Below are 25,784 nucleotides of genomic sequence, written 5' to 3'. Positions count from 1 at the left end.
TCATTTGATTCTGACCCTAAGCTGGCATGACCCAGAGGAATCACACAGCAGGGAGAATGTTCTGTGTGCACCCAGGTGTCCAAGACCACGAGGGGGAGCAGGCAGGTGTGGGGAAATGGAAGGCAGTCTTGGAGGAGTCCTGAGTTTGAAAGCTGAGACCTAGCTTATCAGCCCTTGACCTTCAGCAGGCTAAGCACCTGGGCCCGATCCCTCTTCTCTATGGTTCCTCCTGTCCTCTGACTCTGTGACCTGCCAAACACCTCCCTCGGTGCCGGGCCCCTGAAGCCCGTCATCTGCTGCTCAGCGACTATTGCTGATTAGTCTGATTAGACTTGCTGGTGACTAAGTCATGCCGTTTCATTTTTAGGACTGACATCACCGAGACAAGAAGCATCATTGGCTAACATGCATACAACGAGACAAAGCAAAAGCTGGGGTTTTAGGCAAGGTCAAGGGTAGGGGGATATATGGGTGGTAGAGCGAAGTCTCCCCATCAGTTCAGATGCCCAGGCCAGAGGAGACATTCCCGAGACTCAGCATTTTCAAATGACATTGGAGAGCATTTCACCCCATCCCCCTGCCAACAAAGACACCCATAAAGGCAAAAATGAACTTAACCTCTTAACCTGCTAATCTAATCTTTAGATTCTTTCTAACAGGCTGTCTGCTTCTCCTGTACCACACATGCGGGGAAAACCAGATTTCGGGATGTGTAGGAAGGGAGGAACCGCTATATCTGCTGTTGTCGTTCTTGTATTAAAAAGTCCATCGCTCCGTCTGAGGGCTGGACTTTTTTTAAATGGATACAAACAGGGGCCACCTGGTGGTGCTGACCAAAGGGGTTATAATAAATTATGAAACGATACCAAAATGCTGGGGATTGTGGGTATATTGGTATTTATGGACCTCAACTCAATGTTACCCTCTCATGGGGTCCAGATAATTTTATGTCTCTTAAAAGAGCGCAACGGTGGACAGAAGGACCAGGCCATTCAGGCCGCGGAGCTCAGCAGAGAGAGAAGTCCACCCCCTGGAGGAAGTCAGCGGAGCTTCTGTCTGGAATGTTCCCTGAGCCAAGTGCACAGGATCTACACGGCTCATTTGTCAACTATGTGCAAGAAAGAATCTTGTCTCTAAGTTGCAACCGAACTGTTCTTGGGAGAAAGCATTTCAAACCTTCTGTGGTAGGAGGAAAAGTCCCATCCAACAGGTACAGCTGGATGGGATTTGACTTGCTTCCATCCACCCCTGTGAACAGGAGGTGATGACGTAATGCAAGAAGAATAATTTAGCATTCAAGTCCGCTGAGGTTAGCCTTCAGTTCTCCAACTGGGAAAAGGGGACTACCCACCCACTGGGCAAAGAGCAGCTGCTTTGTCTGATGCCCCCCAAAACCTCCTTTGGAGAAGCCTCCCCACAAACCACAAGGGCAGGCTAACCATGCTGCCCCTGTCTGCAGCCTGGCACCGCAGGTGCACTCCCTCACTGCAGATGCTGAACTACCGAAATGCAGCTGTTTCAAGTTGCTTGGTCCCAGGGAAAGAATTACAGTTCACGCCCTCAATAGCCTGGCTGAGATCTGGCTGTGTGACCTGGAAATGAACGCTGGACCTTCCACTGGATGTTTGTCATTACCTGCATGAAACCCAAAGCAGAGAGGGACCCAGAGACTTGGTCCATAGAATCATGGACCTAACAGGGCCTGTTCAACTCAGTCAACAGTTTGCAGGTCTGACTTTGCCTTGAGATCACCCTGGGCCCACACAACAATCCACCAGAGCAACAGCATCCAGCTTTGGGCTGGAGCCTGGCATCTGTTTTCATGCATGTCTCATTTTTTTAACTTTCCACTGAAATATTTTTAAGTGAAGAGCAATATCATACACCCATACACACTCTTACGGTCAGTATGTCCCCTGAACCCTCTAAATGTAAGCTGGAGGCATAGTCACCCTTCGGACACGAACTATCCACGTCTTGGCTACTATAAATAAAGCTACAGTGAACATGGGGGCTCACGTTCTTCAAGACAGTGACTTACTTTACTTTCGATAAATACCCAGGAGTGGAGTTCCTGCTTCTCCACATCCTGGCCAGCACTTCTTACCTCTTTTTGATAATAATCATTCCAACAGGTGTGAGATGGCGTCTCCCTGTGGTTCTGATTTGCATTTCCCTCCTGCCTCATGACGTTGTGCACCTTGCATGTACCTGTCAGCCACGTGAATGTCTTCTATGGAATAATGTGCAGGCCCTTTGCCACATTTTCATCAGGTTGTTTTCCTTGCTATTGAGTTATATGAGCTCTTTATATAACTTGGATATAAACTCTATCAAATATATGGTTTAAAAATATACTCTTCCATCTGGAAGTTTCCATTTCATTTTCTTGATTGATTCTTTGACTTTTGAATTTGATGGGTCTCAAACATCGCATGTGGTTATCACTGCCTCCCTTCACTGACACAGCGCTCCACGCCTGTTTGTTTTCATGACATGAACCCTTTGGAAGAGACACCACAAACACTGAGGTCCCACAAGTGCAATGTGTCTGTTACTTTCCAGTACCGGACACAGGTCTTTTTAGGCCTATCGCAGGTATGCTGTATATATTTCTATAGACAGTCGTCAGGAGGAGAGGGGATCAGCTTGCCTCCCTACACACAAGTGTGATGGCTCTGGCTGAGTGGAGCCTGCCAGCTCTGTGCTCAGGTGCCTTTGCCCAGGTGAGACACAGATACCCAAGTCTGAGAAGTCTTGCTGCTCCAAGTGTGCTCTGCTAACCAGCAACACTGGTCTCCCCTGGGAACTTGCCAGAAATGCAGTTATGAGCACATCCCCAGACAGGCCAGGCTTCAGTCCCTGTGTGTTACCCTCCTCCGCCTCCCTACCCACATCCTCCCAAGTCTTTCATCAGGGACCACGGTGACATAGCGAAGACAGCGCCACGCTGCGGCCAGAGGACTCCTGTGTGAGCCCAACTCCCTCCCCGAAATAGCACGTGTCTTCTCAGGACCTGTCACTCGCTCGCTCATGAGGAAGAGACTGTGTCCCCTCGCTTCCAGCACGGGAGCCCCTGGGTGTGAGTCCCTCTCTGCCTCTGCTGAACTGCTGAGCTATGGTCGTCAACCCCTAAACCGAGCTCTGGTTGAGAGGCTTGAAAGCGTCATGGAGACAGAGTCACAAGGAAGGCAAGGAGCTCAGAAATGAAGAACAAGATAAAAGAAGATGATTAGAACAGAGGAGGCCATGGATTTTTATCAGGGTGCAGGAAGCAGGTAGATTAAATATAAGTGAGTATGGGAGCAAAAAAGAAAACACATTTACCAAGTAGCTACAACGCCACGTTGAGGAGTTTTCTATCCATCATGTCTGTTAAATCTCGCCACCACCCTGCGAGGAGGCATCACAATCTCCATATTAGAAATGAACCAACCAAAATTCAGGGGAGTCCAGCACTTCGCTCCAGGGTCCACAGCTAGGACAGGGCAGAGCTGGGTTAAACCAGGGGTTGGGGGGCCTCCTTCACCCACTTCCCACTGAATGAAGATGGACACGACGCACTGTCTCCTCACATCTGTCGGGATAGCTGTTATCAAAACAACAGACAAGCCTGGGAAGGACGTGGAGAGGCTGCAAAATTTGCACTCTGTGGGTGGGAAAGCAAAATGGTGCAGCTGTGCTGGAACACCGCAAGGTGGGTCCTCACCACTAAAGCCAGAACTAGCCGGTTCCAGAAGAAGAGAAATCAGAATCTCAAGACATAGTGACCTCCCCAGTTCACTGCAGAGCTCCTCACACAAGACCACCGAGAAGTGGAAACAGCCTGAACATCCATCAACAGATGAGGAGTCAAGGAGGGGGGCACGAACCCCCTTTTAAAAAGACCCACAGTGCACTGTGGTGGGAGTACAATGAGGGAATGGTTTGCAAGTAGGATACTGTGGAGTAAGGTTTCAATTCCTCCTCCTTCAGTCTTCAGCTTTCCTGGATTCTCTCTGGGAACTGCGGCTCTAGGTTTCGATAGATCTCAAACCTGCCTCTGAGTGCTGGAATAATTCTAGAGAATGATAAAATGGAGGCGCTGTCAATTATAGGTATTAGCTCTCTTCTCTTCCTGGGCAAGGCATGGTTCGGAGTGCTGGCTGGGAAACATGGGAGGGGAAGCGGGGAGCCCACAGGCTGCAGGAGGACCCCAGGTCTGGAAGTCAACCAACATGTACCCAATGCATGTATGTGCAAAAGGTCGTGTGAGTCTGTATGTCTGCATGTGAGTCTCCGTTTGTGTCCCTTTTTAAATGATCACATATCACCACATGAACTTCATTCTAATTTAACTAAACACAGTGCTAGAGACAGAGACACGTGTATTTTTTTTTTTTTTTTTGGATACATGTATTTTCAAACTCATTTTAATCACTTGAAAAAAGCAAATGGGAGAGTATCAACTGCCAACCCTTCTCTCGGCCACTGACACTTGCAAACGCACACAGACATAGATGCCAACAGCTGGACCCCCCCAAACCCCTATTACTGCCTGGATGCTCTCCTCCTTCCTGCCTTTCAGGGAGGCACCCTCTCCAGGCTTGAGCAACCTCTGAAGAAACCTGTTGCCAAGTCTGAGGTCCTGTGCCCGGGCCCCACCTGGTGGCCACATCTGTAAAAGCTATTCTAAGAGGAAGACTGGCGGGGAGTGTTAACTCCAGAGATCCCTGAACTCCTCCTGACCACATCAGTCAGGGGTCAACTGCGGGAGGCCAGAGAGGTATATCCACTGCTCACCTTGGCATAACACAGGTCACGGTCAGTTCCCCACCAATGCCCGGATACCCGTGCAGCCTCACGAGAGGCAGCCATCAGGATGACTAAGCCACAGCCACTAGGCAAGAGGCACCAGAAAGGGTCCTGCAGCCCTGAAGTCTGTGACACGGGGGTTTCCCCTCCTGGGTGAGGAGCGCCACGACCATCCTCTCCTTGGCTTCCCCCAGTACAAGGGGGTTTTTATCCAGAGTGCCAGGTGCAGAAAAGACGCTGTGTTCCTTCTAGCCAGGCATTTTTGTGCATTTCATTCTGACTAGCAAGGAGATGCTTTCCAGGGGAAGGGTGCTGGGGGGGACCTCTAGCCCCGGTTCCTCCACATTTCTGCGCGCTCGCTCAGTGCAAGCAAGAGAAGGAGCAGCAGTTACGGCCCAGGGACTATCAGGACCCCAATCAAGGAGCTGTTTCAGCCACAACACCACCCACCCCCACCTGCTGGCACAGCTTAGCCCCAGTGCCTGCCCGGAGGTTTCAAGTCTGAGATGCACAGACACACGCTCCGATTGATCTCCCCGAACGAGAACCCAAAGGCACGGATTTGGTGAACCCGAGCCCCCAGCTGGAGCAACGCCAGGCTCCTTCTCCACCAGGATGGGGCCCTCGGAGCACCGCGGGCAGGCGACGGCCCCCTGCGCTCAGGCACACCCGCGGCGCTCACACACCCCCGCTCTGGGCAGCACCTCTGCTCCCCCAACTCCAGGCTGCACCATGTAAACTCAGCAGCGGTTCCCAGAGAAGGGACCCCCAAGCAGAGACACGGCGCTGGCCCGAGGATCCACTTTACGAATCGGGAAAAACCACACGGTTCTTCCACGCTCCAGGACAAGGTCCCGAGAAGGCGCCACCCGCACCCGCGCGCGCACCGGCCGGCCCGCTCCCCGCAGGACTCGGGGGACACGCGCGCTCGGGGCAGGCCGGCGTCCCGCCCGGGGACCCGCGCGCCCGGCGACCCCCCGCCCCCCGCCGCCCCGCGGGGCGCCCCGAGCGGCCGGGTACTCACACCAGCGCGTGGTAGAGGAGCGCCCAGCCCCGCGGCCTCTCCAGGGCGTCGTAGATCAAAGTTTGGACGCGCCGGTACCTGGCGTGGTTCCGCTTGGCCGGGCGGCTCAGCGGCGTCTTCGCCAGGAGCCCGAGGCCCTGCGGGGTCCGGCGCTGCCCCTCGTCGCGGCCGCCGCCCTCCAGCAGCAGGGTCCCGTCCTTGTCGGCGCCGGCCCCCAGCGCCAAGGTGACTTGCTCCCCGTCTCCGGGCGCCAGCCCCGCTCTGCGCTCCTCGTCGCCGGCGGCCGCCGCGTCCCCCCCGGCGGGGTCAGCCGCCCCGCCGCCCGCGCCGCCCGCGCCGCCCGCGCCCGCCGCCCTGCGCGCCTTGAGCCCCATCTGCCGCGGCGCCGCCTCGGCTGCTGCTCCGGGAAGACGGGGCGCTCGGGGTGCGGGGACCGGGCGGCGGCGGCTGCAGACCCGGGAACCCCAATGCCATGATCCGCGCGCCCCTCCCCGCCCCCCCGAGCGCGGGCACGGGCGGGCCCCGGGGCGCGGGCGGCCGGGCGGCGGAGGTCACATCCCCCGGGGCGGCGCGGGACCCCGAGGGCGCGGGCGGCGGGGGCGCGGGCGCGGGCGCGAGGCGCTAGGGCGCGCGGCGGCGGGAGCCGGGCACGGACGCTCCGGGGCGGCGGCGGCACCCGGGCCGGCGAGCCCGAGGCAGCATCGCAGTTTATTTACAAGCCGGGCGCCCGCCGCCCGCCCGCCCGCGCGCGCCGCCCGCCCCCGCGCCGCCCGCCCCCGCGCGCCGCCCGCCCGCCCGCGCCGGCCCCAGCCCCAGCCCCAGCCCCAGCCCAGCCCCGCCGCGAGCCGCGAGCGCCGCCGCCCGCCTCCCTCCGCCCGCGCCGCGCCGGGGTGCGGCCCATTGTCCCGCCCCGTCTCGGCGGGGGGCCCGTCGGCGCCCCGCCCCCCGCGCCCCCGCCCGCGCCCCGCGGGGGGATCGCCCGGCTGCCGGCCCAGCCCGCGCGCGGGGCTCCCCGCGCTCCCGTGGGCGTCGGGGCTTCCCCGGGCGGGGCGCGGGGGGAGGGAGGGGCGGCGGGGGGGGCGGGGGTGTCTCCTCGCGGCGCGGGTCCTGCCGCGGCAGCTTCGCGTCTTCTCGCTACTCCCGGTCCTGCCTCCGGGCCGGGGACGTCAAGCCCAAGTTGCCGGTCGGCCGGGACCCCGAGCACCCGCACCCCACGCCCGCCGCGCGGCAGCGCCCCGGACGCCCCTCTCGGGGCTCCGGGTGGACCCAGCGCCCCTCGCCGGCCCCGGCCCTTCCCGGCCCCTGCGCCCCGCGGGCGGGCGAGCGCAGGCGGAGGATGGAACCCGCCCTCGGAATCCTGGTTTCTGGCTCCGCTCCTGACTGAGCCTCCCGGCAAGTCGTGCCCCGCCTGGCTCCGGTGTCTGCTCAGGGGGCAGGGGCCTGGGGGGTGCAGGGGCCTGGGGGGTGCAGTGCTCACCCCCGGGGGCCGGTCCCCGAGAGCCGCGCGGGGCTGCTGCCGTTCCCAGTGGGGGTGATTGTCGTGGGGTCAGGAAACGGCCTGATGTGCTGGCGGCTGGAGGGGAGCGGCCCCCAGGGCTCCTGTGCCATTTTGAGGTGCCATTTTGAGGTTAGCGGCAAACGCCACTGGGGCGACCCCGCAGACACCCAGCAAAGCCGTCCAGACAGCAGAACAGCAAAGCGAGAGGGCGCAGGGGGTTACTGAGCAAGAAGAGAGGAAGCTGAGGCCACAGAGAGGCCGTCAAGGAAATTGGGGTCACACCTGGTAAGCCCCTGGTGGTGGCAGAGGACAGTGAGGGTCCTGCCCCTGAACCAAGCCCCCACCCCCTCATGCCACCAGCTTTAGAGAAACCCTCCAGGTCCTCCGCGCCTGCTGCCCTGAGTGTCCCCGCCGCCTTCGCACTCCCCGGGGGCTGCTGCCCGGAGCCAAGCGCGGGGGCTCTGCGCAAGGCCAAGCTGGGAGCATCCCTCGTGCAGGGGAGAGTGACCCCGAGGCCTGGGCTGGAGGCAGCCTGGGGAGGAGTTGGCCAAATAGAGTGAGCTGAGGGGCAGGGCAGGGGGGCGCAGGGGTGAGGGGGGGCAGGAGGGGAGAGGAGATGAGGGAGGGCAGGAGGGAAGGGAGAAGACATGGGGGCGGAGGGGAGAAGTTGGAGGGGATGGGGGGAGGGGGGAGGGGCGGGCCTCCGAGGGGCGCTGTGTGAATGGCAGCCGGAGAAGGAAAACCTCACACATCTTGGAGCCCAGAAGGATGGAGTTTCCAGACGGAAGTTACACTCCACGACAAGCAGAAATCGTTGGAAAAATGGTGTCTTATTGGCATAACCCTAAAAGGCTCTTTGCTACAAAAGTGTTTGCCCAGAAAGTGCCTCTGCAGTGAGAGCTGAGCAGAGAGCAGGACTTGTCCCAAGGCCCCCTGGAGAAAGGTCACTCAAGGTCAGTGGGCTGCAGGATAGGCTGGGTGAGGAGTCCTTCAACAGCACATGGAAATGTGGGAGCACAGGAGCACCCCGCCAGTGTTCATGGGCTAGCTCAGCCAGGAGGGGGCCCTGCTCAGTGAGCAGCAGTCAGGCAGCCTCTGGAAATGAGAAAAGCAGGGGGAAAGGGAGTCATCTGCATGAGGGAAGCCCCAAGTGGAAGCTGGGCACCCCAAAACGTGCTTCTCAACATTTGTTTTTTTTTTTTTTTTAATTTTCTAGAGGCATGTCTTATTTATTTATTTATTATTTGTTTGTTTGTTTGGTTTATACATGCACTGGGTACAGTCAGAAGCACGGAGGGTGAGAGAATTCACCAGAGCCAGAGCGGGGAGCAGAGCAGGCAGAAGGACCGAAGGACACTGCTGAGGGGAGCAGCGGGCGGCAGGAGAGGTCTGCGCGCCATGTGGGACCCTCCTCCGGTGGCCGGGGAGCAGCCGGGGATCGAACCGGCGCCGCAGAGGCCGCAGGTAGCTTCGCAACCCAGCGCTCAACCGCTGCGCCACCGGGGAGGCCCTCAACATTTGTTAATCCACATACACCCACACACAAAGAGGTACACATATACCCCACATGCACACACCCACCTAGCCCACATGCACGCATGCACATGTGCACACACACACACACACACACACATACGCACTTTCTGCCCAGTCCAGTCCCACCTACAGTGAATCCCCTGGACTCTGAGCACCTCTTCTAAAGTCTCCCCTCCCCCTCAACCCTTTCCTGTTCCGCTTACTCAAGACCGTCATCACAGCCTAAACTGTTATCTCACGAAACAATAGCAGAGACTTAGCATCTAACCCTGAGGCCCAGAAAATGCACAGGGCGGTAAGCACTGGTGCATCTTCCAGATGTGAAGGAAAGTCCAGATGTGAAGGGAAGGGAGTTGTCACTCGCAGGCCCTCAGAGCGCCCTGGCCCACGGGGGTGTGCGGCTGGTGTGGGAGGGCTCCTGTTGTTCTACCTGGGTCTTTATTCTTAGGACGTTCTTAGTACTTGTTGAGTACGTAAGTAACATGGCGACAAAAACTTTTCTGAGGGCTGTACTCAGAAATGAATGGAGGTGCATCCGGGACCACGGAGAAGGCAGCCAGAGAAGCCATCACTGGGCATTTCATCAAAAGTCCCCACATCCAGAATGACAGTTTGGACACTCGGGCTCACGGGGAGGCATCTGTTTGCAAGAGCCGCAGACTGTCCGATGTTCATGTTTTAAGATCAAGGGCTGCTCTGTGTCCTTGTCTCCACCGACGGTGAGGTAAAGTCAGGGTTAACGACCCAACTCTGACCAGTTACAGAGTTGACCAGTTACAGCCAATGATAAGGACACTGCCCGGGAGTTTGGGAATTGATTGGCACCAATGGTTTTATAACCCAGTGGAGAGCCTACTAGGAGGTTGGCGATGTCATGAACAGAGCCCTCAGCTCTGTATCACTCCATGGTACAGAGTCCAGCTAAAGGATCCCCAAGTCCTAATTCCACTGGAAGGAAGCTTCTCTGAGTCCTAAGTTCCCGGAAAGTGAAGGTGCCAAGATACAGCTCAGGGCCCGGGTATCTGCAGTGCCCACGCTCTGCAACTAGCACAGCTTCCCCTCCTGGATTCTCGTCCCAGCTCTGCACAACCTCAGCACGAGACTTGGAAAACCCGAAGACTTCCTCGTCCTCCAGTGTGCCCCCCAGGCCCCTCCTCTCTGTCCCTGAGTTCTCTTCCCTTTTCTTGGTCTTCATTTCTGTGTACCTCGGGGCTCATGAAACCTTTCTCCTTTGCAGGAGGGGAGCCTTCTAGGGATGAGGAAGGAGAGAGGCAAAAAGATTCTTAAAGACTCTGTTCCTCTGCTTACCTCCTGCTTGCCAGGGTGCAGGCAGCTGTTGATGAATGAAGGGTTACTGCCTGCGGGGAGAAGCTTCCAGTGATGGCTCTTACTCCCCTGTCCACATGAGCGGAGCAGAACTTCAAGTTCACAGACATCTGCCTGCCTTGCACCCTGTGCCCCACACACATAACTGTCTTAGACCCTGTCCAAGTGTACTTTTATTTGTTGGGCAAGAAATGCATAGTAATTGTAAAGAAATTATGAAATTAAAAAAGGACATTGATGATAATTTGTCATCTTGTTCCCCAGAAGCACCCTGTGTTATTATTCTGGTGGCCATGCTGGTAACGGGCTGCGGTGAGCTGACCTGCAAACAGAAGGGACCCGCAGTGCTGAGAGCCCTAATGTCACCTTCACAGGGTCCAGCCAGCCCCTGGTGGCAGGTGGGCTACACTGGACCTTCCCATTATGGATAGGAGACAGGTGTCCTCCCTGGAACACATGCCTCTCCAGGGTACAGAATTGCCTCCCCTGCCCACCAAGCTTCTGCCAACTTAACCGTTCCTGGGCTTAGGAATACCTCATTCATCATCACAGAATGCCACATAAAATCACTTCTGATCAAATAATGTACCCCTAAATGCTCCCTTTGCACCAGGAGAAATCTGGGAAGAGACAGAGAGACAGGTGTTGGCAGCCATGAAGACCTCATTTGCCTTTGTGGAGGACACGGACCAAGTTCCAAGTTGGGGTCTTGCAGCAACAGTCCAGTCCAGAAAGAAGCACGTTTGGAAAGGAAGGATCCGGCGCCGCCCTCCCTGTATTTTTCATTCTTGAAAACTCAGCTACAGCACATCCTCCGCTCGGCAGCCATCTTCCCTCTTCCCTGCCTCTGCCTTGCTTTGCTCTTTCCCGTCACTCAACATCCAGACAAACTCCTGCTCCCCAAAGCCTTCCTGGGAATGACCGAGAAGGAGGAGCCAAAGGGCTTCCTTGCACGCATCACCCAGAGCTCCAAGACCCGGGGCCAGCCCTGGCTCTGTGGCTTTAGCTTAGTGGCCAGGCGAGGGCTGGCTCTCTCCTTAGCCTCAGAGTGCTCCCTACAACCTGGGAAGTTTTCTACCCAAACCGCCTCCGACGTGGGCTGATCCCACTCTGAGATCCACAACAGGTAGCGTTTGCCTTATGCTGTGCGCATTGGCCCCGACACTCCCAGGTGACTGGAGAAACCACGGAGAGACACAGCTCAGGTCAGGCACGGTGGGGGCTGGATGAGCCCAGAGCCGAATGGCCTCACCTGCTCGCCTCCGCTGCACCCGGCAGTGATGGGAGAACTTGCTGCGGCTGTGTTCAATTGGAAAAGGTGTTTCTTTTGCCTGCCTTGAATCTGCAATTCTTAAGTTAACCTTTAAATTTATGTTGTGTGTTTCTTAATGTCATGTTTGTCTTTTTATTTTACATAATTATATTGGGTAAAACATCCCATTCATCCATTTACTGAATTCATTCACTCGTCCTTCCAGGGAGCGTGAATGTACAGGCTGCTGCATGTATCTGTGGCAAACAAGAAGAGAAATAAAAGGGGCCTCCCTGATGGCACAGGGGTTAAGTCTCCGTGCTCTCAAGCTATCACCAGCCACTGCAACATGAGTTCTCCCCAGGGGGCTAACTCACATGGCGCAGCAGGCCTCTCCTGTCTCACCCGCCGCTCCCCTCAGCCGTGTATTTCAGTAGCTCTGCCTGTTCTGCTCCCCACTCTGTCTCTGGTGAATCCTCTCACTCCCCGCACCTCTGGCCTACACCCCAATTCTTGTTATGCATAAATAAATAAAAATAAATCTTTAAAAAATAGAAAAGAAAAAGAAAAAAGAAAATCGAGTAATTCCATATTTGGTTGAAAAGATAACATAAATAAATTGAAATAAAATAATTCAAACCAGTTTACTGATCCCTATCATCACAGCAAGACCTGCTAGAGCCTCACCATCATCATCATCACTTACATCTAAGTCACCATTCCCTACATCTCTACACCTGACCCTGAGCTAGGTGATTTATAGAGATTATCCCACTTAGCCCTTGCAACAGAGTTATGAGATAGGCAGAGTGGTATGTCTCTCTTTATCAACCACGACAAAATGACACTTAATGAGGTTAAGTGCCCTGCCAGGATTCACAGCTAAGAAAGGACAGTCTCAGGATTCACACTCGGGTGTCTAAAGTCTGTACCTTGAGCCACTATGTGGCTTTGCTTGCTGAGGATGCGGTGTCAGGTGGGAGGATCAGCCTCTGCCAAGGCTCAGCGGTGGCGGGCAGAGCACCAGGGCAGAGTTCATGCAGATGGCGACAGGCAGGACAGGCAGGTGAATAGTGGTGGAGTAGAGCGGGGCAGGCAGGGTGGAAACTTGAGGACTTGAAGCGTGGACGTGGTCTTGGGGCCTCCAAAAGGGCCTTCAGATGATTCTGGGGAGGGAGACTAGCACTGGGAGAAAATTCGTGGGGATCAGTAGCAGCTCCATTGCGGGGGCCTGCTGAGAGAGGCTGAGGCCCTGCAGGAAAGCAGGTCCTGGAGCAGGGGGCCACTGCAAGGCAAATTTAGAAGGCACAGTCCCCAGAATTGGGACCTGCAGGAAAGGCAGGGCAGGGGAATCAACTTGGCGGTTGAGAGGTGCAAACAAATCTACCCACAGTCCCACCCCCCCTCCCTCCCGACTTCCCAACCATACAAAGCCTCTCTCTTCTGGCTCCAGTAATTGGCTCCCTGGGCTGCCTGTTCCTTTCTCTCCACAAAATTAAGCTCCTTCTCTCCAGGTCGTGGTTGTTAAAACACCCCGTTTGCTCATGCTATTTACATATTCAATTACCCACCACCATTTCCCCTGCTAAGGAGTCCATATTCCTGGCTCAAGAGTGAAGGGCCCAGAGCCTGCTTCTGCAGGAGGCTGAAGCTGGTGGCCAGACCAGGGAGCCAGGGCCATGGTCACTCCTGCAGACCCCCTCTCAGCTCACAGACTTGTGCCTCATCACCACCCCCATACCCTGCAGGCTCCATTTACCTTAGCCACACAAGAGGAGCTCCATGCCAAAGGAGGTTCTTGGGTTCCTGCTGAAATCCGAGATCCGGAGATGCCCAAGGTGGCCCTAGCCCTCCCACCTGCAGAGCCTAGCAAGGCCAAGTTCTCCCTGATTTCCAACCTGACATGTCTTGGGATGGGGGGCGTGGGGGAGCTGGTGAAGAAGGGACAGGAGCTGATGGTCAGGTGCTCAGTAACTGGAGGGTTGTGTCATCTGCCCAACCATACTGAATTGGAAGAATCTGGTTTCTGAGACAGCCTGCAGCTCTGGGTAGGAGTCCTGGACCCTGACTAGTCTCAGCCTCACCTGGAAAAGAGTGATGATCGCAGAACTGAGCTCAAAGGGATGTTTCAGGAGAGAGGGAGTTAACATTTGTAAACCGCTGACACTCAGAAGTGCTCAAAACCTACTGACTGATGCACTCTGATTAGTAACATGTTAATTATAGTCATTATTATTATGACAATATCTCAGTCCCGTGACCTGACAGGAGTCACTCCAATTTTGGAGACAGGGTCCCACGTTTTATATCACAGCCCAGCCTAGGTGATACAATATACACCACCTACATTTAATGAACTGGAATAAAAGGCTCACAAAACAATGCTCACCGGGCCATGCTCCCTGCTGATATTTGCTCTTCTGCAAACTACACTACTTGGCTTCCATCATACACTGCCACAGATCCAGCGGCTTAAACAACAGAGAAACCTCTTTACCCTCAGTCCTGGAAACCAAAAGTCCAAGAGGAAGGTGTCTGTAGGGTTGGGCTCCTCTGAGGCGTCTGTCCTTGGCTTGTGGGGCACACCCTTCTGTCCTCACAGGGTCTCTGCGTGCCCACTCCTGGGGTCTGCCTGTGGCCAACGTCCTGTCTCTAAGCCAGTGTAGTCGACAGCACCTAACACAAGAGGGAGCCATTCCTACCTGTAGTGGCAGCTAGGACTGTGCTAATGATGATGAAAAAGGAAAAAAACAACAAAAGAAGTAGGAGAAGGAGGAGACTCTGACCCCCATTTCTAGGGAAGCAGTGCTCCCCCTGATCTTTTCCCCATCTCCTAGGTCTCATGAAGGGCCACACTTGGAACCAGCTCTACAGGCCTGGGTTTTGTATTCCCTACACAGCCCCTGTGCTGTGAGTCTGTATTCACACTTCCAGTGTGTGTGAACCCCCTAAAAGATTGCCGAGCTGGACACCTTATTTTTTCATCTTTTATTGCTTACCACAAAGTGGTTTTCCTCTTAATTATTTGTGGTCAAAATAAGAATAAAAGAGCACATCAAAATTACCCATCAAATAGTCTACACCATTTACTATCTGCGTTGCCATCCTATAGCTGTGACCTTCTTTTAATTTAGAACATTGCTCTGAATCCTCTGAGTAAAACCATCTCTCCAGTTAACGTGCCACGAGGAGCCTGTCACACTGCATCCCAGGCATAGTCTGCAAAGGGAATGGGCTCCACCTGTTTGTTTCAGAAACATATTCCTGTGCTGACTTTTGGGGACCAGCACCCACTTAACACTCCAGGTAGGTGTAAAACAGCTCAGTGAGCAACCTCACCCCTACCTTGGGAAGGTCATAGCAGAAATCCAAGCCTTGGAGGAAGTTCACATCCAAACACAGCCATTGGCAGGTCAGCCATCTTAATTTTCTTTTCTGGAATGGGGGATGCATGGTGTCTGCCCATAAGGGGTATGTTTACAAAGTGCCTCTGAGTGCTGATTTTTGGGCATCTCAGCACAACCTGATATGGATGTGGAATTGGGAAAATGATACCTGCTCAGCAAGCTCCCGCCCCCCAGCATTCCTGTGGACTCCTGTTGAGCTCGTGTCGGTGACTTGCTTTGGTCAATGGGATAAGAACATAAGGGAGAATGTTCTCTGCTGAGCCTGTGTCATCAAAGGTGTCATGTGCTCATCTGCTTCTCTGGGAACCCCCAGTCCTCAATGAGAAGAACATGTCCTGGGAAGCAGCTGCCCACTCCCGCCAGGACCCCGCACAGAGCTGAGTCCCCCCACCTCCTCCTGTGCTGGCAACAGAAGGATAAAGGCTCATGGCAGGAAGCCACCAGAATCTCTGTGGCTTCCCCTACCTGGAAATATTAGAAATCAGCAAAGCCATTTAACTCCCTGAGGGGATTAGCTCGTCTAGATGTCCCTGCACCCTTGACGGATCTCCTGTTGAGGATGCTATTTTGCAATTCTGCACAGATAAAAGTAAACTTCTAAAAAACTGATAGCCACACAAATGAATTTGCACTGTAGAGATACAGTTGATTGTACTCTTTTGTAAATATTAACTTGCTTTGTACCTTTCAGCAAAATTATTTCAGCATTCCTGAGGTGGTCAGGAATGATCTATAGAGCTCTCCATTCTTCAAGGTCTCCTTCAAACTAATCACATCTTAATGGTTCATTACTCAATGAGTTGCACAAAAATCTTTGACAGATGCTCATTTGTATATGCACAAGAGTTGATTTTAGCTCTCAGATGAACTCTGGCACGTGTTATGAAGCACTGGCTGACAGTGTCCTGAGGTTCTTGTCTGACCTTGGGTTGCCTTTCACTGAGCCATTTGGAGAAGCTGCATGGCCTGTACGGACCTCAGTGCACTTATCTGTAAAATAAGGGGTTGAGGCAGACAGTTGACTTAGTTGGACTTAAAGTTGGGTCTCAACAGACTTGTGGGGCAGGGAGGGAGAGCTCCTTAGCCTCTTTTACAGACAGAGACGCTGAGAGGCAGAGCCTGCCAGTCCCAGCTCTCTTCTGTCTCCCGTGTTAGCTCAGTGTCTGCTAGACCAAAGTGACGCCAGCCACGCAGACGAAAGCCTTGGTGGGCTGATGCTTGGACTCCCGCTCACAGAAAGGAGCAGCGTGCGGAGTCTCACATGAGAACTGGAATCCACACCTCACTAGGAGCAGCCTTTAAATCTTCAGCAAATCGTGAAGTATCTCTGAGCCTCAATGTCAGAGGCCTCCATGTCCGGAGACATGGAAAAAAATGGTGATGAAAATGGGTGCTTTAATGTGGCGCTCTCTCTCTCTCTCTCTCTCTCTCTATATATATATGTATATATATATAAAACAGAAGTGTACAGGGCCCAATAGAACACCTAAAAGTTTCTAGAATCTTCCAGGCTTGGCAAGGAATGAGGTAAACGTAACCCAAACTGAGAGGCATCTGTCATGATCTAGGAAGAGGATGGAGAAGGGTAAGTAAGACAACAGTAAAAATGATTCAGTGAATCGTTCCAGAAATATCTAGGTTTTTCCTAGATCGTGATTTTCTCTTGCAGTACCTGAGAATCTTGTGAGCTCACATATTACTCTTTGTCTTGGACAGAAAGTTAAGAGCTTGGTTTTCTTGCTCCTCATTTGCCTGTTTCTCTGGCACATAGTAGGAGTTTTAGAAATGTCAGTCTGCCTGCCTTAACTTTCTGTGCAGTGACAGCAGTACAGGTTCAAGTCAATCTCTGCCACTTTCTTGCAGCCTGGCCCCTCTCCCTGTGCCTGCCTCCCTTCTCATAGATAAGCAGGTATGTTCGTACTCCCTCATAGTGTTGTTCTGATGATGACAGGTATGCTGAGCATGGACCCCCACCCCTCACAGGTGCTAGATCCGTTGTTCTTAGCATTAGTGGAAGATAAAGACACTCAGACAGACTGAAGGTCAAAGAGAGGACCAACAAAGCTCTGTGATGGAATTTGGAATAGAACCTGCCTTAAAAGCAGGACTCAAGTGGACAAGCACGCAGACCAAGTGAGGGCTGTACATTTAGGGAGCCCAAATTCTTGCTGGAAGGAGGAGAATTACATGGGGGAAAGAGCTCCTGCTTAATCAAGGAACTTATTTTGAAACCCTAATTTTGAAAACTATTCATAAGAGGTGCTGTGTATTTTATGCAGTTCTGAAAGATTTATGCCAGTCTTCATCGGTGGAGATGTCCTTCAAATTTTCCATCTGCCTTGCAATAGGTCTAATGTGATAACAAACAGGAAATCAGCTGGGCTAAGGGACATGCAGTGCTGTTTTAAACCATAAAATATACAAGGCTGCTGACATTGCATATTAATTAGCTGATCCTTTCCTTTCCAAATTAAGAGCCCGGTTTTGGATTACTTGCATGGATATAAAACTTGGCTCTGGCTTTTGATGCACTGGAGATCTCATCCACTAAATATTTTTGGAGCACTTAAGAGTTTCTAGGATCCTCCATGCTTGGCAAGAACAAGGTAAGACATACCTTAAACTATGGAAAAATTTCTCACTATCTAGGAAGTGGATGGAGAAGGATAAGAATAAAAAAATGATTCTAATAAATTGTTCCAGAAATAGCTAACCTTTTACAAGATTTTGATTTTATCTTGCAGTCCTTGCAAATCTTGTGAACCCCATGTGTTCTCTTTGCTTTGGACAAAAGGCTAACAGCTCAGTTTGCCACCTCCTCCCCATTATTCTGTCTGTTTATAAAAACTCAATCCCTCATGCATCCATCCATTCGTTCATTTCATAGAAGTTTCTTGAGCAGCTGCAAGATATTCTCCATCTAGACTCTTTCCTGACGAAATAACCAAACAATCACCCAAACTCAAGAAGCTTCTTCATTACATCTTTTTCTAAACTAAAAAACCAGCAGCCACTATAATATCCAGCATTGTGACACTGGAGAACAAGGGTTCTTGTGAAGATTATAATGAGACTGGAAATTCTCATTAAATAAGTATGTGAATGACTGGATGAATGTTTATTGCATGGTAAGATAAGCATTTGTAGAAAAATATCCACAAATCATTCAGAATGGAAGAAACCTCAGAAGAACATCATTTCTGGACACTCACGCTAGCCGAAATAAAGAAAGATCAGTGAAGACCAAGGGGCTAGAGAGATCCTAGCTTAGGCTGTGCAATTTGACCCTATTCCTTGGGAAAGACTTGAACTAAGCACTCAAGTGTTAACCCTGGTTTTGTTGCTGCTACGTAGTTGGGTGAACTTGAACCCACTGGGGTTCACCATTACATGTCTCTGGGCTGTTTCTCCACAGTTCAAGGACATGGTTGACCAACTCTTGGCTCCACTATTTCTGAGTTCCCGTGTGTGGATGCCAAGACGCTTCCTACAGCGTGTAGAGTGTCTGCATTGGCAGGAGCCTCGGAGCTTCATCCGCCCAGAGACCACCCATGACTTAGCTGAAGTTCAGGAGCTGGGAGACCTTCCCAAGGGCAAACAGCTCTAAATATCCATTTCTAGACCTTAGCAGGAGAGGAAGACACAGGAGAGGAAGTAAACATTTGGCCACTAGAAGAAAAGTGATGACAGAAAAAAATCAATGAAGACCTTGGTCTTCACATAGTCAACTGCAACTGTAGTTGATTTCAAAAAAAATATTTCTAGCTTTATGAGTTACACCAGATGATTGAAAATTATAATTAATTGCATTAACCATTTGCTTTACTGAGAGAAACTAGACTTCAGCAAAACTTTTGTTCCCTGCATCTTCTCTTCATCGCTGGCCCATCCTTCACAGATATACCCAACGCAATTTACCAAAAGTGCAAATTCAATTGTGTCCACACACCTTCAACACCTGTGCTGGAAACTGTTCAAGAGGCTGCCAGGTCCTATGAGATAAAGACTAGGGTGCCCGGCCCTGACCCCACCCACCTCCCCCAGCTTCTTCTCTTCTATCCTCCTTGTCCATGTCTGTCTCCCTTGAGTATGTCAGGCCATTTCTAAGCCTTCCTGCCTCTGCTGAATCCTGAACAGCTCTCCTCACCTAGCTCGCCAGACAAATATCTACTCACCTTCCAGACTCAGCTGAGCACCATCTCCAGGACGACTCTGCTGGCTTCTCTTGCCCTCTTTTGGTTTTGCTGCTCTTCCTCCTTCAGGACCATTACACTGGACCCCACACTGCTCAACAGCCCGTGTAACACTGCATGGGGTTTATTTCTTGCTTGTCTAACCCCCAAGAGGGACTGAAGCTCCTCTAGCTCAGGAAGTACTTATTCTTGGTATCTGTGACCTGTCATGATATTTTCATTGCATTAACTCCCTTCATACTAGTGTATTAAGTCCCGTCTATGCTGCCTGTGTTTTAGGGGGCACTGGGTTGTAGTAGGGCAGCAGAGATGCCAACTGCTTGAGAAAACCCCTTCTTCCGTGGTGGTAGATAATTGCCCTGGAAATGTGGACACCTGAGAAGTGTGTTTGTCCGCTCCCCTGGCTGCTATGTGGACACATCTAGTTAACAGGAAGGGAGCAGAATCAATGTGTTCACCTTCTGGATTGTCATCTGGGAGGCAAGGGAGCCCTGCCTTTTCTCCCTCTTTTCCTGGGCTCATGCAGCAGCAGATGCTGGAGGACCTTGGGTGATGACGTGGGAGTCACATGCCCAGGATGGGAGGATGAGTCAGAAGTAGGTTGATTTCCCATCACCATTAGGTCTTTACACTATCCCTGAACAGACTCAAAATTTACCTGAGCAAGAGAAATTCAGGTATGGCTTGTTCAACCAACGTATTTGGTTGAACAGCTATAACCAGACACCCTAGAGTGGGTGATTTCAAACATCAGAAATGTGTTTCTGCCAGCGTGGAGGCTGGGCCTCCCAGATCCGAGAGCAGGAGAGAGAGCTCTAGACGGTGTCTCCTCAGGGTGTCCTCACGGGGCTCTCTGGGTTACTTTAAAAGGGCACTAGTCTCACTCAGGGGCCTCCACCCTGTGACCTAATCACCTCCCACAGGCCCCAGCCCCAATACCATCCCATGGGGGGAATAGCTTTTATCATATGAATTTGGAGGGACACAAATACCCAGTTCACAGGAGTGGGGGGACTCTCCTGCAGAAGCCTTCCTACCCTGGACCTGGCTCAGACACATCCCCTTCACCAATGGAGCTCACGTAACACAGACCATGCTCATGATTGAAGAAATGAGTGAGTGAGTAGGGTAACATCGAACCAGAACCACCAAGTAGCAAAATTGAAAAGTAGTGACTTATAAATTTGTGGCAACAGCACGTAGCATCCTGGGCTCCAAGGCTTTCATCATCTGGGGCCTGGGCTACGGCTTGGCGCGTCCCCATTCCGCAGGCCTTTCCCTCTGCACTCGACACCACAGGGTTCCTTTCAGTCTCCCCCTGCACACTGTCCTGCTCCTGCCCCTCCTGGTCTTTCCAAAGCCCTTGCTCTAAGGTTGCCTCATTAGCTCTTACCTCTAGTTACTGAGCTGGCCTGCCAGCCTCCTGGCTTTCCCCAGAGCTGTTGCCATGGCAATCTTCCCCTGGCACCGTGCTGATCAAAACCTTCCAGGGATGCGTGGCCTTCAGGTACAGGGCCAGCCTCCCAGGCGGACTCCGGCTCTGGCCCACACGCCTTTCCACTTCGTCTCCCACTCGCCTGCCTCGCCTCCCTCACCTGCACACTCCTCCGGCCCATGCCTCACTGGCTGCTTCCTGTCTCCAGGCTTTTCCCACGTTGGCCCCTTTTCTCCATTCTGCTTCGCTCCTGTCTCTGCCTGTTAAAATCCTACCTTGATGCCTCCACACTTGATCCAGTGTTCCAGCCTCTGAAACGCTCTTATACCTAAGGATATTGTCCTGTGAGCCCAGGTGGAAGTTCCTGCACCCTGGCCCTCTGAATGCCCTTGGGGAATATCCATGAACCCCCAAATCTGAGTCCCTTCTCCAGAAATGGAGAGGCCGTGGCACTTAGGGTGGAGAATAAATGTGTGTAAATTACTCAGCACAGAGCTTGGCACACACTCGGAGCTCCATTGAACTTAGGGATAATTGTCAGCACAAGTCAGCAACATTGCAGCATTTTGGATGCCTCCCTGCCATCTTACGGGGGTGCTGTTCTGCTTTTGTAGATGGTGAGGTGATCTCATCCTCCAGCGTGTACAGAACCTGCTGCCCAAGTAGTGTCTACGGCCCTGCCTGCTGGTTGCCCCACTGCCTCCTCCCTCTGCCCCTGCAGAGCCTGGGAGCACTCACGCAGGGCCCAGCGGGGAAGGGGAGAGGGAAGCCACACGCTGCCGTCATAGCACAGCGTGGAAGTGCCTGGCAGTTCAGCAGGGTGGACACTTTGCTCTGCAGGATCAGGGAGGAAACACATTTTTCTGTGGATCTCCTGTGGCCTGGAGCCGCTGGGCGCTCTGCATCCACACAGTTCTCATTCTCCCCATGCGGTGAGTGCTCTTGATCCCACTGCACAGATGTTAACATTAGGGGTGAGGGATAGAAATGGTGAGACCAGAACCCCAAACTGGACAGTGAAGGGTTAGGAGACAAACACAAAAGAAGTCTCTAACCTGACCAGCCTGCCAGCCCAGGGTGAGGGAACGCCAGGGGGCCCATCTATTATTTGCTCTGTGGGGTGAGCCCTTCCAAATGATAGTGATACCTTCTCCTCTTGCTTTTCAGCAATGAAGCTGAGGAGTCTCCTCTGCCATCTCATTCCCAGGTAATATTTTGCTCTCAGGTTATGATTAGGTTTAAGTAAAAGAGAATCCAGGTTTGGGGAATGGATATTTTATTAAATAAATAAAATTAGAGATTGTATAATTCTACTTTTGGACTGCTGCCCTGTGTGGGAGTGTTCTGGGGTCCGGTGGGTTGCAAGCCCTAGACCTTGGGTCCAGGGGAGGGTCGCAGGCTCACAGCAGGTGAAAGGAGAGACAGTGGGGCCCAGAGTGGTCTTACAGGCAGGGTGCCATGCTCCTGGCCCTTCATCCACCCCAGCAGTTCAAACATGATTGTTTTATGTGCTGTGAACAGGAAACACTATTTTACTAAAGACTCTCTTGGAGAGAAAAGTCCTCTGTTAGCAAAATAAACACAATAGTATCAAAGACAGGGATATTAGAAAAATTACTGATAGGGTTGGGACTATCCTTGCCTGTAAGCTTTGATCCTTTATGGTGAGTTCTTAAGAATCCACCTTCAATTTAGTTACTTTTTATTTGTAATTGAAGTAAAATTGCTTTATGACGTTATGTACGTTTCAGGTGTGCATTGTTAAAAATCAACATCTATATAGACTACATTAAGTTTACCACTGGATCTAATTCTATCCTTCACCCTACTATTGTCTCCTTTTACCTGATTCACCCTGATCCCCCATTTTTAAAAAGTGACACAGGCATCCTTTTATACAAATAAGTAGAAAAATTCCCCATTTAGATGATAAAAATTGATGGTATCTGCATATTTCATGGCTGGCTCAAACTGAAAAGACTGACAATACCAAGTGTGGGCAAGGAAGTAGGGCAATGCGTTACCACACACATGGGCAGGGGTTAAATGGTACAAGGACTCTGGAAAACCATTCCATAGGATCCACCGAGGCTACATGTGCACATTTCTATAAAGCAGTAATTTCATTCTAAGTAATTTCATCTTAGAGAAGTGAGTGCATCTGTCCACAAAAGGCACACTCAGATAGCTTTATTCATAAAGAACTACAAACTGTGAGCAACTCAAATGCTCCTCAATGAGCAAATGGGATACATACATCGAGGTCTGCTCATGTCACCAGGAAATATTTTCTAAGACTTGGGAAAGTCATGTGGGTTGCTGGGTGCCCTTCTAGCACAGTGCTGGGTGTGCCAGGGGGTCCTTCAGAGTTTTTTGAGTATTCAGGGATTCAATTCCCTATTGATTAACTTTGCAACTCTGGAGGGATAGAAGTACAAGGATGGGACACTGACAGGGAGGCCAGTGTTTTCTGTTCACAGCAATGCCAACAAATTCTATCTGGTAGAGAATATAAATTGCAGGAAGTCAAGATCCCATTGGAACCTGTCTTTAATGTTTTACTGATTCACTCACTAATTAACAAGTTGGATGAAATCTCTGACACAAGATCACTTCCGTTTGTATAAGAGTCAAATTTTTAACTTTGGAAAAATAATCACTTAGGTGTGTCATTGGCTATTACATGGTAATATAAAGGAACATACTCTTGATAGACACTAACATGTGGGTCAATCATGTAGATCTTATGTCAATTAAGAGAAACTTAACACAATGGAGTGTGGACCATACAATTCCATTGACACAAGGAACAAGGATGGGTGAAACTAACACACAGTTGTTGAAGTGGGATCAGTGGTTACCTCTGGAGAGCAGATGGCTGGGTGTAAAGAGGAGGGAAGAGCACAGGGGGATCTTGTGGGAAAAAATGCAAATGCCCTAGATCTTGACCTTGACATCCACAAAACCCCCAACAGTTGTATATTAAAGATATGCTCACTTTTCATATGAAAATGCCAGATACGGAAGGATGCTACTTCATCCTCTCAGTGATGGTGTTGGCCTGCGACTCCGCCCTGCACCCGCCCTTGGAGCACCCTGCAGCGGGGGCCTGTGGGAAGTGGGGATGACGGACACCCCTGTGGCTGCTAGATTCATCTCTGGGCTGTGACTGAAAAGCATCTCCCTGACCCAGGCCTCCTTCCGAGCCAGGCTGGTAACACTCTGTCACTCTAACAGCTTCATTAAAGTGGCTGAAGGCGGAAATAACCCCAGGTGCTGGCAGCTGGGAGAAGACAGACGTGCCTCCTTTTAAAGCTCAGCAAAATGTATTTTAAGGACGCCCTAAAGAGCTTTACAAGGAAAGTCTGTCAGAAATTATTGCAAGAATCCATCTCTGAAATGGCCCGATCAGCAACATCTTTTCTACCAAATCAAATTAAAACAGAAATTTGCCTAGAAAGAACATTTCAACCAAGTCCTAAGAGTCTTATTTATAGGCATCAGACCTTGACTCCTTCTAGAACATTCCTTCTCAGAGGTTGTGCAGCCTTCATTCCTGACAAGTGAGCTCTGAGCTACTCATAGATCCTCCTTACAACAAGAACCTCCTGAGGCCTCAGCTTCATACCGTGGCCTCCTCACCACAGCTGTGTCTTCCAGATGAGAAGGCTGGCTGTGGGGAACAGCCCGGTGACCCCTCTGCTGGGTTCACCTGGCGAGGAAGCCGGGCTCAGCCTTGGACGTTGTGACGTTTAGAAAATTGTCCTAAGGTGCAGGTGACTCGCCTCTACCCAGTTATTCATCCTTTCTCCCGGAAACCACACGAAACCGCCTCGGTGTTCTCCCAGGTTCAAGGACCTTTGGCTGTTTGTCAACAGCCCCATTTTTCTTCTTTGTCTTCTCATCTACAGTGAACACGAATAGTTCTTCACCTGACAGCACCGACACCCAGATGGCGGGGGACTGAGGGGCTCCCTGCGCGTAGCGGCAGGAAGGCCACAGAGCAGGATCTCTACGATCCTACGCAGAGGGGTGCAGGAGGAGTCCTGGAGCCCTCGGTGGCTCTTTCGGGCTTTTTCAGGTGGGCAGGCCTTCCAGCCACTGGCCAGTCCTCACTCTTTCTGGGCTCTCTGGTGTTCTCTCGTGGCCTTGTTCTCTCTCTTCTGCTCTTTCTGGTCCTGCTCCTCTCTCTTGCTCGTTCTCCATCTTGCGATTCTGTTCCTCTGGTGTCCTGGCCTTATCGGCCCCGGCGCTTGGCTCAGGTGCGCCCACCTATATATGCCCACGCCCTACTGCAGGTGTCCGCCGTCAGACATGCATTTAATCTAACGGCGGGAGGGCGGAAAAGCCTGATACTTCTTACTTGCCCTCCACTGGGGTCCTGGGAAGCTGGACTTACCCTTCAAACGCCGGGGCAGTCCAGCACACAGGCGGACGGCTCACCACTTTTAGGGCACGTGAACGGTGATGTGCTCACAGACTGGGGTTTTCCCCCAGGAGGCTTGTCCACACGGCCCCCGGAGCAGTCAAAACTCCAGCTGCAGGTGCAGAGATCGCGTCAGTTGACTTAAGTGGAGGGGGACTCTGGGGCAGGGAGCTCCAGATATTGGAGACCCAAGGGCACCAACGGTGTGAGCCAGCCCTGGCCCCTTGGCCTCAGCCCAGCTTCTTCCATTCACTTCTGCTCTGAGCTGAGCTCTGTCTGGGTTTTATTTTCCCAGTCTGGTAACCCCCACCCCCACCGACACCCCAACATAGAGTTTCAATGAAACGGGAAGAATGGACCCCCTTGGGCTGACATAAGTCTCATCTCTGTGAGCAGGGAAAGTTCTGTGCTGGTTGGACAGGCCTTGATCTCATGGTTACCCTGAGGCGTGGGAGGAAGAGGCAGCAAAGGCACCTGAACCATCAGAGATGAGGGAGAGAGTGGAGTTATTGCTAGAAAGGAGCATGGCTGCCGGCCAGGCGGGACAGAGGCTGACCAGGCACCTCTGCCCATGGAGCTCTCCCTTGTGAGAACATTCCACCCTGGGCGTGGTCTCCGAGCCTTCACGGTATGCCCCGGCCCACCTCTCCAGTCACCCCTCCTGTCTTCCTTCCCGGCCAGGCTCTAACCACGTATCCCCCAGACACGCGAATCCATTTTTCATCTTCTGTTTCCAGCTTTCCTAGAGAAAATGTTCATGTTTTCCAAGGTCACATCCTTCAAGAGATGTGTCTCTGCCAAATCCGAGGCTCAGCTGCCAACGGTCCCGGTGTTCCAAGCCCACAACTGCCTGGTACACACTGTCCTGAGGGCACCAACCACCTTGAGAAACT

The 25,784-nt window shown here is 52.3% G+C and overlaps 1 protein-coding gene across 1 annotated transcript in view; it reads right to left on the bottom strand.

Moving 5' to 3' along the window:
• KCNQ3 (potassium voltage-gated channel subfamily Q member 3) overlaps window positions 1-6,192 on the bottom strand; it is a gene marked incomplete at both ends in the record, with an annotated part of 209,359 nt that extends 203,167 nt beyond the window's left edge. Inside the window, one exon of the mRNA XM_084229614.1 lies at window positions 5,819-6,192. Coding sequence (XP_084085740.1) covers window positions 5,819-6,192 — 374 coding nt within the window. The remainder of the gene's footprint in view (window positions 1-5,818) is intronic.
• Window positions 6,193-25,784: the final 19,592 nt, after the last annotated feature.

Source organism: Talpa europaea, assembly GCF_964194135.1.
Source record: "Talpa europaea genome assembly, chromosome: 3".
Lineage (NCBI taxonomy): Eukaryota > Metazoa > Chordata > Mammalia > Eulipotyphla > Talpidae > Talpa > Talpa europaea.
Note: the sequence above shows the minus strand (reverse complement) of the source record. Positions and strands in the feature narration are given on the sequence as shown.